Source organism: Desmodus rotundus, chromosome 2 (genome assembly GCF_022682495.2).
Source record: "Desmodus rotundus isolate HL8 chromosome 2, HLdesRot8A.1, whole genome shotgun sequence".
NCBI classification, from domain to species: domain Eukaryota; kingdom Metazoa; phylum Chordata; class Mammalia; order Chiroptera; family Phyllostomidae; genus Desmodus; species Desmodus rotundus.
Window position 1 is genome coordinate 100,826,078 of NC_071388.1, and position 14,371 is coordinate 100,840,448.

Genomic DNA, 14,371 nt, shown 5'->3' on the forward strand with positions numbered 1-14,371 from the left:
TGGCCTGGCCGATTTCCCACAGACCGTGCTTTGCTCTTCCCTACCCTTTCTTGCTCAGCCTGTCCAACAGGCCCTTTCAACAGTCAAGACTTTACTTGGTTTCTAAGCCTCAGCTTGTTTTCCTCAAAATGCCCTGCAAAGCCCATCTCTTTTAGGGTTTCTGGTTTGATTAACATGAGTACTGCCCCAAAGCACTACTCCTCCATGCAGACAAGCTCTGTTCGCACATATGATGTTTCCATGATTTGTACTGGTCTAGGAGAGTGGAAGAGTATATCTTCTTCCTATTTTGGATGCAGATTTGCTTTTCTGAGAATAACTGTTCAGACACAAGGCAAAGGCCATTGCTGTGTTCTGAGCATACTATTGATGACAACAGGATGATTGGCCAGCCTACAACCATCTTATTGGCTGACCACAGAGGTGACATTAGCTCAGTTGAGATTCGTTGAGACCTGCCCATCTCAGCAGAACTTGCTAGCAGATCCACAGACTCCTAAGAAATAATAATGGCTATTTTTCAAAGCCAGTAAGTATTGGGGTGGTTGTTAGGCAGCAAAAGCCAACTGATACAAGTATAAAGCACATGCCCAGAAAGGACCCAAGCAGATGGGGCACATACTAGGTTTTGTGATTATTGTAGGAACAATGCCCTCTCATGGCGGTAGCCTTGGCATGTGGCTGTAGCTCAGAGCCTTAAACACGATGAGCTCAGTATAGGGGAATGATTTATCCAGAAGAGCAAGGCCCCTTAACAAATGGCTGAGCACGTCAGCCAGGGACGTGGCATCATCCTTGGGATGTGGCACAATCTCCTATTTGCAGGGTCAAGTGCAGACAAGTGCTCTTCTTTAATGCTTACCCCAACCCTGGGGGCTGCCATTCTGTCTCCATTGCCCCAGGGGTGGCATGGAATTTTAGGAGTTAGAGCATTTTAATATTTTATTTATTTATTTTTAGAGATGGAGTAAGAGAGAGAAAGAAACGTCAGTGCCCAAGAGATATATTGATCAGTTGCCTCTTAGAGGTCCCCCAGTTGGGGGACTGGCCCAGGCATGTGCCCTGACTGGGAATTGAACCAGCAACCTTTTGGTCTGCAGGCTGGCACTCAGTCCACTGAGCCACACCAGCCAGGGTGAGTTAGAGCATTTTAAAAGTAGAAGAACATTTCTGGATCACATTCTGACTATGGGCCAGACATATCCTAGGCACTGGGAACATTGCAGTGCGCCTTCATGGAGCTTACCTTCCCGGTAACCTGTAAAGACCTTAAAAGGGAGGAAAAAGGGAATGGAGATAGTTAACCTCCCTGTGGTGGTTTAAAAATGTCTATGAATTTTTTCATAGACATTTTGGAGAGAGATACTCCTCTCTCCAAAGGTGGAACTTAATTATCCTCCTCTTGAGTATGGACTGTACTTAGTGACTCACTTCTAACCAACATAAAATGTGGAGGAGTCATGGTGTGTGTGACTTCTGGGGGTAGGTGGAGTCTGCAGTAAAAGACATTGCAGACTCCAGCTCACTCTCCCTCTTGGGTCACTAGCACTGGGGAAGCCAGCTGCCTTGTCATGAAGACACTCATGCAGCCATATGGAGAGGTCCATGTGGCAAGGAGCTGAGGCCTCCTGCCAATGGCCCTTGGAAGTAAGCCGTCATTCGGAAGTGAGTGAGCCATCTTGGAAGTGAATTCTCCAGCCTCAGTCAAGTTGTCAGAGACTGCGACCCTTCCTGGCATCTTCCATGCAACCTCATGTGAAACCCTGAGCCAAAAATCACCTAGCTAAGCTTTCTCAAATTTCTGAACCATGGGAAGTATGGGATAATTATTGTTTTAAAATACTAAGTTTTGGGATAATTTGTTATGCAGCAAGAGAAAACTAATACATTCCCTCTAGCTCCTGCTTTTCCAATTTTAATCCATTCTTCCCTCCTTCATATTCACCATACACCAAATAATTGGAAACAAAAGTCAGGATGTAACAAGACGGAGGACTCTGGGGAACTGAGCACAGAAGGCAAGGTTCTCCACAAACATCTGTTCTACTGAAGTAGAAGAAACAAAAGCTTGTCAGCAGCACCAAGTCTGCACTTTCTTTACCTTGAAGCCCAGCCCCACATTACTTTGTGCTTCCTTTGGCTTCCCAGTCCCAGACTGGAACTTTGATGGGAGATAGGAATTTAGGGGCGGGACAGGCAGACTCACTTGAGCAGGATTTCATACTGGCCAGCGTGCCAGGGCTGCACGTTCTTTAGGACCAGGGTGAACACGTCCTCATTCTGTAGCACCTCAAAGTGACCAGTGTCTTTGGAGAGGGCTTTGCCGTCTCGGAGCCAGTGCACAGTGGGGAAGGGGTCACCAGCTATGGCACAGGAGATGAGGACACTCTGGCCCAGGGAGGCTGTCACCGATCGAGGCTTGCTGATAAACCAGGGCTGGGTGCCATCCTGAGGCTCTGAAAGTTTAGTTAGAGAGGGAGGCCTTTTAGCAGAGTGTCCACTCAGTCCATGGTGGTGAAGGTTGGACGACAGCATGTAATCAAATAACAGTTTGTCCAGAAATTGCTTTTATTGGATATACAGATATAACATTCTTCTTAATGGCAAATCTGTCTTGGTTACATTCTCAGAGGATAATAGTAACATGTATTGTGTATCCAAAGCAAGGGGAAGTAGCCCAGAATGTACAGGGGCACCAATGATCTACATTAGATGTGATGATTAAGAGTTGTCACTTCCTTTGTGTGTGCTTGTCTCTCTTTCTAAATGGAGGCTCTTTAAAGGCAAGGACACTAATAAGCCCATAACTCATGTCAAAAGCCATCACTGTCAAATTGTTACATGTATTATGAGACTTCTCTTCTAGCACTCTATGCAGCTGTCACCAGCGACCCACAGAGGGTAGAGACTTAAGAGGCAGGGAAGAGCAGCCCTACTCAGCCAGAACCTCAGATGTACGGTGAGGAGCTGGTCCCTGGGGCTGGGATGGGGCCAAGACAGCAGGGGCCCATGGTGGGAACAAAGCAGGCTCACGTGGTTTCCTCACCTCCAGATCACTTTTGGAGCACCTCCTCGCACCCCTGCCCCCCCCAGCTGGTCAGCCTCACCTTGCACCGTAAGCACAGCCTGGGTGCGAACCTCCCCAGCGCTGTTCCAGGCCTCACAGGTGTAAGTGCCTGTGTCCTCTGGGAACACCTCCTGGATACAGAGGCTGTGCCGAGTGCCTCTGTGGTCAAAGTGGAAGTCCTCCGACTCCTGGATCTCATTCCCATTGTGAAGCCAGATGACCTCAGGGGGTGGGTTCCCTGAATGGGGAGGAAGGTCAGGGGACTGGTCAGGCAGGTGCTTTCCTGGGGCACGTGGCAGCTCTGCACATAGTGCTGTGACACTGTAGTAAATTCTTTATGCTTCCGTTTCCCTATCCAGAAAATATTCTACATGTTCTACCTCATAGGTGTCTTGGGAGGATGAAATAAGTTCACAGAGCCTTCTCAGCAGCCCACTAGACCAGCAGATCAGAATAGCATCTGGCACAAAGAAAGTACTCAAATGCCTGCTCATTATAATTATTTAACAACAGATTTGGGGAAACTAAGAAGAATCTAGAAGTGAAGAAAATATGATTTCCTAGATGAAAAAGAAAACCCTGGAAGAATGGTTTTTAAAACTAGAATTTAAACTGCCTGATGATACCGAGTGGCTACGGGATCGCCAGGTTTGAAGTGAACACGTTTCCTGCTCGGTGCTGACTCAGGCTGTGCGTGAACGTGCAGACCGTTCAGTGTGACTTTATGGCAACTCCCTTGTCATTCTTTACCAGAAGGGACGCTTCATGGCATTTCACGTTGGTGCCCTACAAATGTTGTCTGAGAGTGAAGATGGGTGCCGGCTCATACAGGATTCTGAAACACAGCTCATGAAGGATAGCATTTTCAGATTTTACTATTCTACCTTCCAATGCAGTTTCTAGCAATCTGTTGAAGTATAAAACAATGCCCATCTGTGAGGGTTTCCTCTGTGGTAAGCGCTGAGCTGCTGTGTTCTCATTCAAGGGCAGCAAGGCCTTGGGTTGGCTGCTGAGGGAGGCTCAGTGGTGTCAGGCTCTGGTGAGGCCCAAGGAGGGAGGAGACCACATCTATCTGCAATGGGTTAGCTAGCACATGTCCGGGGCCAGGTGCACAGTGCCTCTGATTCCTGTTAACTGGAGGAGTGCAGACAAGGGTGGGGACTCAACCCTCTGCCTGGACTGTCAGGGGGCTGTCTCCAGCTTGCAGGGGAAGGGAGATGGGTTCCCTCACAGCCCATCTTTACTGCTTGTGCGGCTCAAGAGAAACTTAAAACTGAGGAGTGCAAAGTGAGATAAGTCAGACAGAGAAAGACAAATACCATGTGATTTCACTTACATGTGGAATCTAAAGAACAATATAAGCAAACAAAATAGAAACAGACTCAGAGGCACAAAGAACAGACTGATGGGTGCCTACGGAAGAGGAGTTGGGGGGCTGTGTGAGAAAGGTGAAGGGATTGAGAGGTACAGATTGGTGGTTACAGAACAGTCATGGGGATGTAAAGTACAGCATAGGGAATATAGTCAATAATATTGTCATAACTATGTACAGTGCCAGGTGGGTACTGAAAAAAACAGGAGACCACTTTGCAAAGTATATGATTGTCTGATCACCATTGTCATACAAAATAATATTTGTATGACAATACTTGTATGATTGTCGTACACCTGAAACTAAGACAATATAATATTGAATGTAAACTGTAATTTTATAAAAAGGACAACACACATGCAAATAAAATCTTTTTATAAAAATACTTCCCATTTTTCTGGCAATTGTGTGTGTTATAATAAAAAAATAAATAACAACCCAGAAGGGTGACCTCCAGGGGGTCAAAGAGACAGGTCAGTGGCCAGCAATCATTTATACGATGAAGGGGGAACCTGACCTCTTAGGCCTCTCTTATTGGCCTCTAGCAAGGACTGTGACATCTCACACTGGGCTGCTAATCACCCAGCCCCTCTTTGAGAAGAATCTCTGCTTTTCCTCACCTTAAAATTTGAATAGAGCAACTGAGAACATCTTCCAAGAGTTGGCAAGTTCTCATGCCATCTGGTTTAGCACCAGGGTTCAAAGTCATCCAGCTACATTGGCTATGCTATGTTCTCACAGTAATCCCTCAATCCTCTAGCCATGGCCATCTTCTTCCCCTGGACCACTCAACCATAAATCCAGAAAATCCTGCCCAGAGAAAGTAGAAAAGAGGGAACCAGGAGGCTCTACTTCTTTGGGCCCACTGACCAATGGTCCCATGCTGGGATCTGTGGATCAGTGATCTAAGCAGGACGTCAGGGAGCAATGCCCACTTTCATACACACACTAAAGAGCAAGAGGCAGAGACAGACCTGACACCTGGACTGTCATGGTGACCTGGCTCCCATCCATGACTTTGAGGTCCGAGAGGCCCTGCAGGAAACGGGGTGGGACGGGCTTGCTGGCAGCTGTGGGCAGGAGGAACTCACTCTTCCCATCACTCTTCCTTTCTGTGTGCAGACAACAGAACATGGATGAACATCTATTCACTCACCATTCATTTGACAAACACAGACCAAGTGACCATCAGCACAGGACTGTCAGGTTCAGGTTCCCACCAGAAACCAACAACTAATCGGTGAGGACTTTGGGGAGGCCCTGGAGACACCGGGAACAGGGGTGCCTGTTTTTCTGACTGACATGACAGTGCTCCTGCCTGACAGCGGGGAGAGCATGAGGCCTCTGCAGGGCCATGCCCAGTGTGGGTTCTGGTTCTTCAGGAGAACTTCAAGGGAGTGGGGTGGGGAGCCAGTATTTGGCATCTTATGAGATTTTGTTTCTTAAATGTATATACTTAAAATGTATGGCACAAAACTCAAAAGATACCAAAAAGTATGTGTAATTTCTCCCTTACACCCACCCTCCAGCCATCAAGTCTCTGTCTCTCCCCAGAGGCAAATGATTTTCAATTTCTTGTTCATCTTGCCAGAGGTGATCTATGTATAGAACACACACAAGCAAATAGGCATACTCTTTTATCTTTTCTTTAAAAAAAATGGTAGCACAGTATACACAACAATTGCCACCTTGCTTTTTCACTCAGCAATGTATCTTGATGTCTCTCTGTAAAACAACTGAAGAGCTTCCTCACTGTTTTCTTAGATTTCATAATGCTCCATTGCCATGTCGTGAGATTTTAAGCACCCCAAGAAAGCCAAAGACACAATATGCATTAGAATGACTAAAATTGAAAAGACTGACCATCCTAAGCACTGGTGTTAGTGAGGATATGGAGCTGCTGGAACTCTCATACATTGCTGGTGGGACTATAAAATGGTACAGTCCCTTCTGAAAGCAGTTTGGCAGTTTCTTAAAAAGTTAAACATACATCTACTGTGTGATCCAGTGATTCTACTCTTGGGTATTTATACAAAAGAAATGAGAGCATATATCTATACAAAGACTTATCCACAAACATTCATAGTAGCTTTATCTTTTTTTGATATATTTATTGATTATGCTATTACAGTTGTCCCATTTCCACCCCTTCACTCAACTCCATTCTGCCCACCCCCTCCCTCCCACATTCCCCCCCTATAGTTCATGTCCATGGGTCATACTTATAAGTTCTTTGGCTTCTACATTTCCTATACTATTCTTACCCTCCCCCTGTCAATTTTCCACCTATCATCTATGCTACTTATTCTCTGTAGCTTTCTCCCCTCTCTCCCCCTCCCAATCCCCTACTGATAACCCTCCATGTGATCTCCATTTCTGTGGTTCTGTTTCTGTTCTAGTTGTTTGCTTAGTTTTCTTTTGTTTTGGTTTTAGGTGTGGTTGTTTATAACTGTGAGTTTCCTGTCATTTTTACTGTTCATATTTTTTGTCTTCTTTTTGTTAGGTAAGTCCCTTTAACATTTCATATAATAATGGCTTGGTGATGATGAACTCCTTTAACTTGACCTTATCTGAGAAGCACTTTATCTTCCCTTCCATTCTAAATGATAGCTTTGCTGGATAGAGTAATCTTGGATGTAGGCCCTTGCCTTTCATGACTTGGAATACTTCTTGCCAGCCCCTTCTTGCCTGTAAGGTCTCTTTTGAGAAATCAGCTGACAGTCTTATGGGAACCCCTTTGTAGGTAACTGTGTCCTTTTCTCTTGCTGCTTCTAGGATTCTCTCCTTATCTTTAATCTTGGGGAATGTAATTATGATGTGCCTTGGTGCGTTCCTCCTTGGGTCCAGCTTCTTTGGGACCCTCTGAGCTTCCTGGACTTCCTGGAAGTCTATTTCCTTTGCCAGACTGGGGAAGTTCTCCTTCATTATTTGTTCAAATAAGTTTTCAATTTTTTGTTCTTCTTCTTCTCCTTCTGGCACCCCTATAATTTGGATGTTGGAGTGTTTCAAGATGTCCTGGAGGTTCCTAAGCCTCTCCTCATTTTTCCGAATTCTTGTTTCTTCATTCTTTTCTGGTTGAATGTTTCTTTCTTCCTTCTGGTCCACACCATTGATTTGAGTCCCAGTTTCCTTCGCATCACTATTGGTTCCCTGTACATTTTCCTTTGTTTCTCTTGGCATAGGCTTCATTTTTTCATCTACTTTTCAAACAAATTCAACCAATTCTGTGAGCGTCTTAATAACCAGTGTTTTGAACTGTGCATCCGATAGGTTGGCTATCTCTTCCTTGCTTATTTGTATTTTTTCTGGAGCTTTGAAGTGTTCTGTCATTTGGGCCATTTTTTTTTTTGTGTTGGCGCGTCTGTTACCTAAAGGGGCGGAGCCTTAAGTGTTCACCAGGGGCGGGGTAACACTGGTTGCTGGGCTGTGACGCCACATGTGGGGGAGGGGCCGAGAGGGAGCAATGGCACCCGCTCCACTCTCCACCGGGGTTCAGTCACCCTCTCTGCTTCCCACAATCAAATTGGGCCCCTCTGGTTCTGGTTCCCGAGTGGGTGGGCTTGTGCACACTCTAGGCCCCTGTGGGTCTCTCCAATGACCTCTCCTGTGAGGCTGGGAGTCTCTCCTGCTGCTGTCCCAACCCCCACGGGCATTTTCAATCAGAGGTTTGAGGCTTTATTTCCCTGCATGGGAGCCCTGGGTTACGCGGACTCCTTCGCTCCCCTCCGTTCATCCAGGTTTTTCTGTGCGTGAGTGTGGGCCTCGGTGTGCTACCCGCGCTCTGCCTGCCCTGTTCTCCGCCACTCTGAGTCCAGCCCTCTAGGTTTATCTGTGCGAAAGTGGGGCTGCAGGGTCTGCTAGTGGTCAGACTGCCTGCCCCGTTCGTCCCACACTCTGCCAGTCTTGGTACTGCCACAGCAACTCGAGTCCTCTGCGCCCCGGCTGACCATCTCAGCCCCTCCTACCGGTCTGGATGAATGTTTATTTTTTATCTACTTGGTGTCGGACTTCCTTGCTGTTTGATTTTCCGTCAGTTCTGGCTGTGCGAGGAGGCGCAGTGTGTCCACCTACGCCGCCATCTTGGTTCTCCTCCGGAACTGTGCTTGATTTATTTAGTAGCTTTAATTTTAATTACCCCAAACTGAAAGTAACAAGTGAATGAATAGACAGACTGATATAGCCATACAATGGAATACCCCTCGGCCAAAAGAAATGGATTAATGATAGACACTGACACTACAACAGGGACAAATCTCACAAAAATTACATTGAATAAAGGGAGCCAGACAAAGAAAGAGTACATACTGGATAATTCCATTTATACACAATTCTAGGAAATGTGAACTACAGTGACACAAAGCCTGGAGCGGTGGTTGGTGGGTTTAGATTGTAAAGGGGTGTGAGGAAGCATTTGAGGATGATGGAGTTGTTCATTTCTTCAAACTGTGGTGAAGGTTTCAAATTAAATACCATAAACCTATGAAGTTTATTATAGATCAATATTACCTCAGTAAAAACCAGGGATGGGGGGAATCTCTCTCTGAGGAAGGGGGGAATGCACTAGCTAGTCAAAGACATAAACTAGAACAACTCTTTGGGTTCAGGGCTGGCCCACTCACTCCCCATTCAGTTTTCTGGGGAGATGGATTAAAAAATAGGTTTTCCCCAGGACTCAAATCAATGATTTAGAGCAGAAGGAAGAAATAAACATCCAACCAGAACAGAATGAAGAAACAAGAATTCAAAAAAATGAGTAGAGACTTAGGAACCTCTGGGACAACTTTAACCACTCCAACTTCCAAATCATAGGGGATGCCAGAAGGAGAAGAGGAAGAGCAAGAAATTGAAAACTTATTTGAAAAAATAATGAAGGAAAATTTCCCCAATCTGGTGAAGGAAATAGACTTCTAGGAAGTCCAGGAAGTCCAGAGAGTCCCAAAGAAATTGGACCCAAGGAGGAACACACCAAGGCACATCATCAAGTTACCCAAGATTAAAGATAAGAAGAGAATCTTAAAAACAGCAAGAGGAAAGGAGAGAATTACCTACAAAGGAGTTCCCATAAGACTATCAACTGATTCCTCAAAAGAAGCCTTGCAGGCAAGAAGAGGCTGAAAAGAAGTATTTGAAGTCATGAAAGGTGAGGACCTATATCCAAGATTACTGTATCCAGCAAAGCTATCATTTAGAATGGAAGGGCAGATAAAGTACTACCCAGATAAGGTCAAGTTAAAGGAGTTCATAATAACCTAGCCCTTATTATATGAAATGTTAAAGGAACTTACCTAAGAAAAAGAAGAAGATCAGCTCTGGCTGGTGTGGCTCAGTGGACTGAGCACCAGCCAGCAAACCAAAGGCTCGATTCCCAGTTAGGGCACATGCCTGGGTTGCAGGCCAGGTCCCCAGTAGGGGGAGCTCAAGAGACAACCACACATTGATGTTTCTCTCCTGCTCTTTCTCCCTCTCTTCCCCTCTCTAAAAATAAATAAATAAAAATCTTAAAAAAAAAGAAAAAGAAGATCAAAACTATACAGTAAAATGACAACAAAGTCACAACTATCAATGACTGAACCTAAAAAACACAAACAAAAACTAAGCAAACATCTAGAACAGGAACAGAATCACAGTAGGTTTATCAGCAGGAAGGGGGAGAGGAGAGAATGGGGGGAAAGTTACAGGCAATAAGAAGCATAATTTGTAGGTACAAAACAGACAGAGGGAAGTTAACAATAGTATGGGAAATGGAGAACCTGAAGAACTTATATGTACGACCCATGGATATGTAACAGGAGGGGGAATACTGGAGAGTGGAGGATGGGTGCAGGGTGAAGGAGGATAAAGGAGAGAAAAAATTGGGAAAATTGTAATAGCATAATCAATAAAATATACTTAAAAAACAAACAAACCAGTTTTCCATTATTCTTGGAATCTTCCCAAGCTGGGCTCTAACTGGCCTCATGTGAGCAGAAGGAGAAAGGGCAGCACAGGACTGAGCCAGAGACTATTTCCCACACAAGACAGCCCTGGTGCAGGACAAGCTCACAGTTGCCCAATCTCTGATCTAACCCTTTGTCCTGTGAGCCAGGTGGCTTTGACCTTCAATAATACTTCTGCAAGTTTTTTTGTTGTTGTGATTTTTGCCTTTTGGCAGGGACAGGCGTAGGGGCAGAGAGGGCTAGGATATCTCTAACTTAAACTCTAAGTTTAGGGGGAAAGAGACTCTGGTATTTTGGGTTCTTGTCAGCACAGGGCCACAAATAGCAGGTCCTCCCCAGGAAGCTTATAGTTGTAGGGATACATTTCCAGGGTGCTTTACATACCTGAGAAAAACCTAACTCCATTTTTGCCACTGAATTTTCATCTGTTGGCACAGAAAACAAAATACAGCTCACTGTAGGGCTCTCCCAGCACAGCCTCTGAGAATGAGGATGGGAGAGCCTGGGAAGGCCTGGGAGCCTGGAGGACAATTTCCCTCAAGTCAGGTGCGGTGTGAAGGGCATGGGACTGAAGCACAAGGGCAGTTGAGACAGGGTACCCGACAATCCATGACCAAAGGATGGGCTCTCAGGCTCCCCTGCTCCCTTGCCCCAGCCCGTGGCATTGCTGCCTTAGACAGAGAGGCAACCAGGCGGCCTTGGCAAAGGCCCTGGCAGTGGGCTGGGGGCCCAATATTGGAAATGCAGAGATGGTGTTTCTCTGACTGGGCTGCAGTGGCCAGGAAAGTAGGATGCCTCGGGAGAGTTGAGGAATTTCCTGTCATGCACAGACTGAGAAGACTTGAGGACAAAATGTTTTTGCCTGTCCAGAGTCCTCCCTGTTCCCGCCTCTCTGCTATCTTTGCCAGGGTCCCCCTGCACTAGCTTCATAGAGCTCTGTGCAGATATGCTCTTATTCCTAGGGCCTGCTGGAACACCTAAAACTCCAGCTTCTGCCCTGGCTGGGTGGCTCGGTTGGTTGGAGTGTTGTCCCCATGCACCAAAAGTCTGTGGGTTTATCACCGGTTAGGGCACATACCTAGGTTGTGGGTTTGATCCCTAGTGGGGATGCATACAGGAGGCAACCAATCGGTGTTTCTCTCTCCCTCTCTCTCTGTCTCCCTTCCTTTCTCTCTAAAATCAATAAACACATCATCAGGTGAAAATTAAAAAAAAAATTTCCAGCTTCCTCTCCTTCAAGCTAGTTGTGGCTCTACTTTGGCCTCCACCCTTTTTGGGTCTTCCCACTGCCCAGTGTCCTGACCTGGGGCTCTGATACTCTATGGTGCCAGTGGGGACTAGAAGCATATCTGTATGCTTCTTCTCTTCTGAGAGGTGGCCTGGGCACTGCCTCCTTACCCCCCACCCCACCCCCAACCCCTGTGGCACCACCCTGGTACTGGAAATCTGGGATCTGAGACTGGATCCTGGTCTTGGGCAAATCACTGCCTCTTTCTGAAGCTCAACTTCCTCATCTATATATAATGGCAATAATGGTATCATTACAGGACTTTAGAGTTTCAGAGATAATATGTGAAAATACTTTGTACAACTGCTCACCCTCAGTGATTACACCTGTGTGAGGCTAACTGGGAGCTGACTCACACCTATGCACTTAGACTCAATTTTGTGGTGGGTTTATCAGCAGCAGCAGAACAAACAGAGACTGGGCTGTCATCCAAGGACTAGAGACTCATTTTTATGTGACCCGAGGCAAATACTGTTTAGGAATACAAATGCATGGCTTGAAAGTACTGTGAGATAACTCTAAAGTAAATTGACAACAAACTTTCATTGCACTCTCCCCAGGAGAGAGATGAGAAGGATGGAATTTGTGGAACAAATTCTGGGGCAGGCATTTAGTACCAGTGACACTCATGATCTCTGACCCTGTTCTTTCTTCCCTAAAGCCCCACAGCAAGAACAGAGGGAAGACGGACATAACTGGGGGTAAATGTGTGGAAAAAACCTGTTCTCAGACCTGCAGTTTGGTGCCACATGGGGCTAGAGTGACTGTGCATCTAGGCTGATGAATGGCTGAATCATCCCCAACATTCAACCACTTCAGCTTCTTCAGGGGGTGAAGAAGCCACCCAACCCTCCCTGCAGATTCACTCTGCACGGGGATTAAGGTGTCAGTGAGGATCTTGGCTTTGGGGCAAGCAGCTTCCTTTAGGTGGCCTGAGAAGAGCAGCCCTGGTAGAATCTTGAAACACCAGCAGAACCCCCCACCCCGTTTCACTGACCAAGAGGTCATAGAGCCCATTACAGGCGGTCCTAAAGCTCACACCCAGGCCTTCTGGCAGCAAGGCCGAGATGTTCCGGAGACTGTCTCTTCTCAGGGAACCAGCCTTCCCCAGTGGTGTCCCAGGCAAACTCCCAACAAAGACAAATGTGTTACCCACTGACCCATTTCCTAGGCCCTTGACAAGGGACAAATGCTAAAGCAGAGCAGGGACAAGCCAGGTAGAAAGGGCAACATGTGTGCATTTCATTTAGTTCCAAAGCCATACATATGATTCTGGCTCCTCTGTGGCCACAGTCTTGTGTGGACGTAGATAAAACAAGACAGATGGACACTGTGGCTCTGAACTCATAGCTCTAGCTGTGTGAGCTGAAGCAAGTTCCCCAACCCAAACCTCAATGTTCTCTCCTCTAAACTGCTGATAGTACAGTTATCACCAATTATTAATGATAATACCATAGTGATAAATAGACTGTATGAATTATCAGTACCGTGCATGATAAATGCTGCTGGGTTTTTAGATGATTAAAAGAAATAACATATGTAAAACAACTAGAATACTATCTGACAGGTTGTAAGTATAAAATTAAATGTTTTGGCCTTTCATAATCCTGCTGACCTTTATGGTTGGATAAACTGACTGACAAGAACTACAATAAGAAAAGTCCCCACACCAGAGCATTCACATTTGTTCAGGAGGAGGTTTCAGAGGGTGCTGACATTTGTCACTAAGAGAACGTGATAACAATTCCTCACCACGGTCAGCACTTCATGATTCTACAGGATGTTCATGGCTCTGTTGAATGTTTTCCTTAACCTCCTCTGAAATGGGGGAGCTGGTGTCCTCATTTCACAGTGGAGGCAGCTGAGGCTCAGACAAGGAAGCTGGACTGTCCTAACATCCCAGGGCTGACGTGGTCAATAGGGTCCTGGTCTGGGCTCTCTCCCTCCACTGTCCTGAGAACAAAGGCTGGCCACCTAGATTCCACAAGGAGCTTTCTATCGTTGTGCTCATACCCAGCGTCGCTGGTTGCTCTAGAGATGTGCCCTTCTGGGGCTGTGCTTTAGCTGCACATGCCACTGTCCTGGTTTGAGGCAGGGGTAGGAAGGCCAGGTTCTGAGGCCCCCACTGGCAATCGAGACTCAGGGAACATGAGCTTATTTGTTTTGGTGGGGTTGGGGGTAGGCAGGCATTGGCTGTAGCACTCAAAATAGCAAGGGAGGGGTCCCTGGGACCCAGTGACAGGCTTGCTGCCCAGCTCCAATGATGGCCAGACTAAATATACCCCAGGTTTTTCCCACAGCTGTGTTTCCTGCTGCTCTGCTGAGACCAAGGCCAGAGATGGCCTTCTCTCTGGATTCCAGGAAAGGCTGAGACTCCCTGATTTACTAGCCTAGGATTAAAGTTTTAATATGAATGGATCTATTGCTCTGGTACTTGGTCAACTGGCCAATGACTCTCCATTCCCTCATTGACTTGCTCCATCGTTAACTGGTGGCTAGCTGTTGGTGCACTGTTCTATTCTGAGAGAAAGCAAAAGGACCAGGCCTATCCTCCAATGGGAAAGATAAGAACTAAGATTAAGAATACTTATATTCTGTTTATTGACAAGCAAAAATGATGCCATATAGACTAAAGCTGTCAACAAGACTGGAGAAAGGGAAATAGTAGGAGAAGGGAAGGATAAAGAGAAGAGAGACAAGAAAGGGGA

General features: G+C 46.2%; 1 protein-coding gene across 2 annotated transcripts in view; it reads right to left on the reverse strand.

Moving 5' to 3' along the window:
- Positions 1 to 14,371, reverse strand: part of MYLK (myosin light chain kinase) — a 264,716-nt gene that overhangs the window by 88,486 nt on the left and 161,859 nt on the right. For both annotated transcript variants that reach the window (XM_045185765.3, XM_045185766.3), the window contains exons 12-14: positions 5,414 to 5,551; positions 3,108 to 3,305; positions 2,207 to 2,456 (exon numbers count right to left, since the gene is read on the reverse strand). In XM_045185765.3, coding sequence (XP_045041700.2) covers positions 2,207 to 2,456; positions 3,108 to 3,305; positions 5,414 to 5,551 — 586 coding nt within the window. The remainder of the gene's footprint in view (positions 1 to 2,206; positions 2,457 to 3,107; positions 3,306 to 5,413; positions 5,552 to 14,371) is intronic.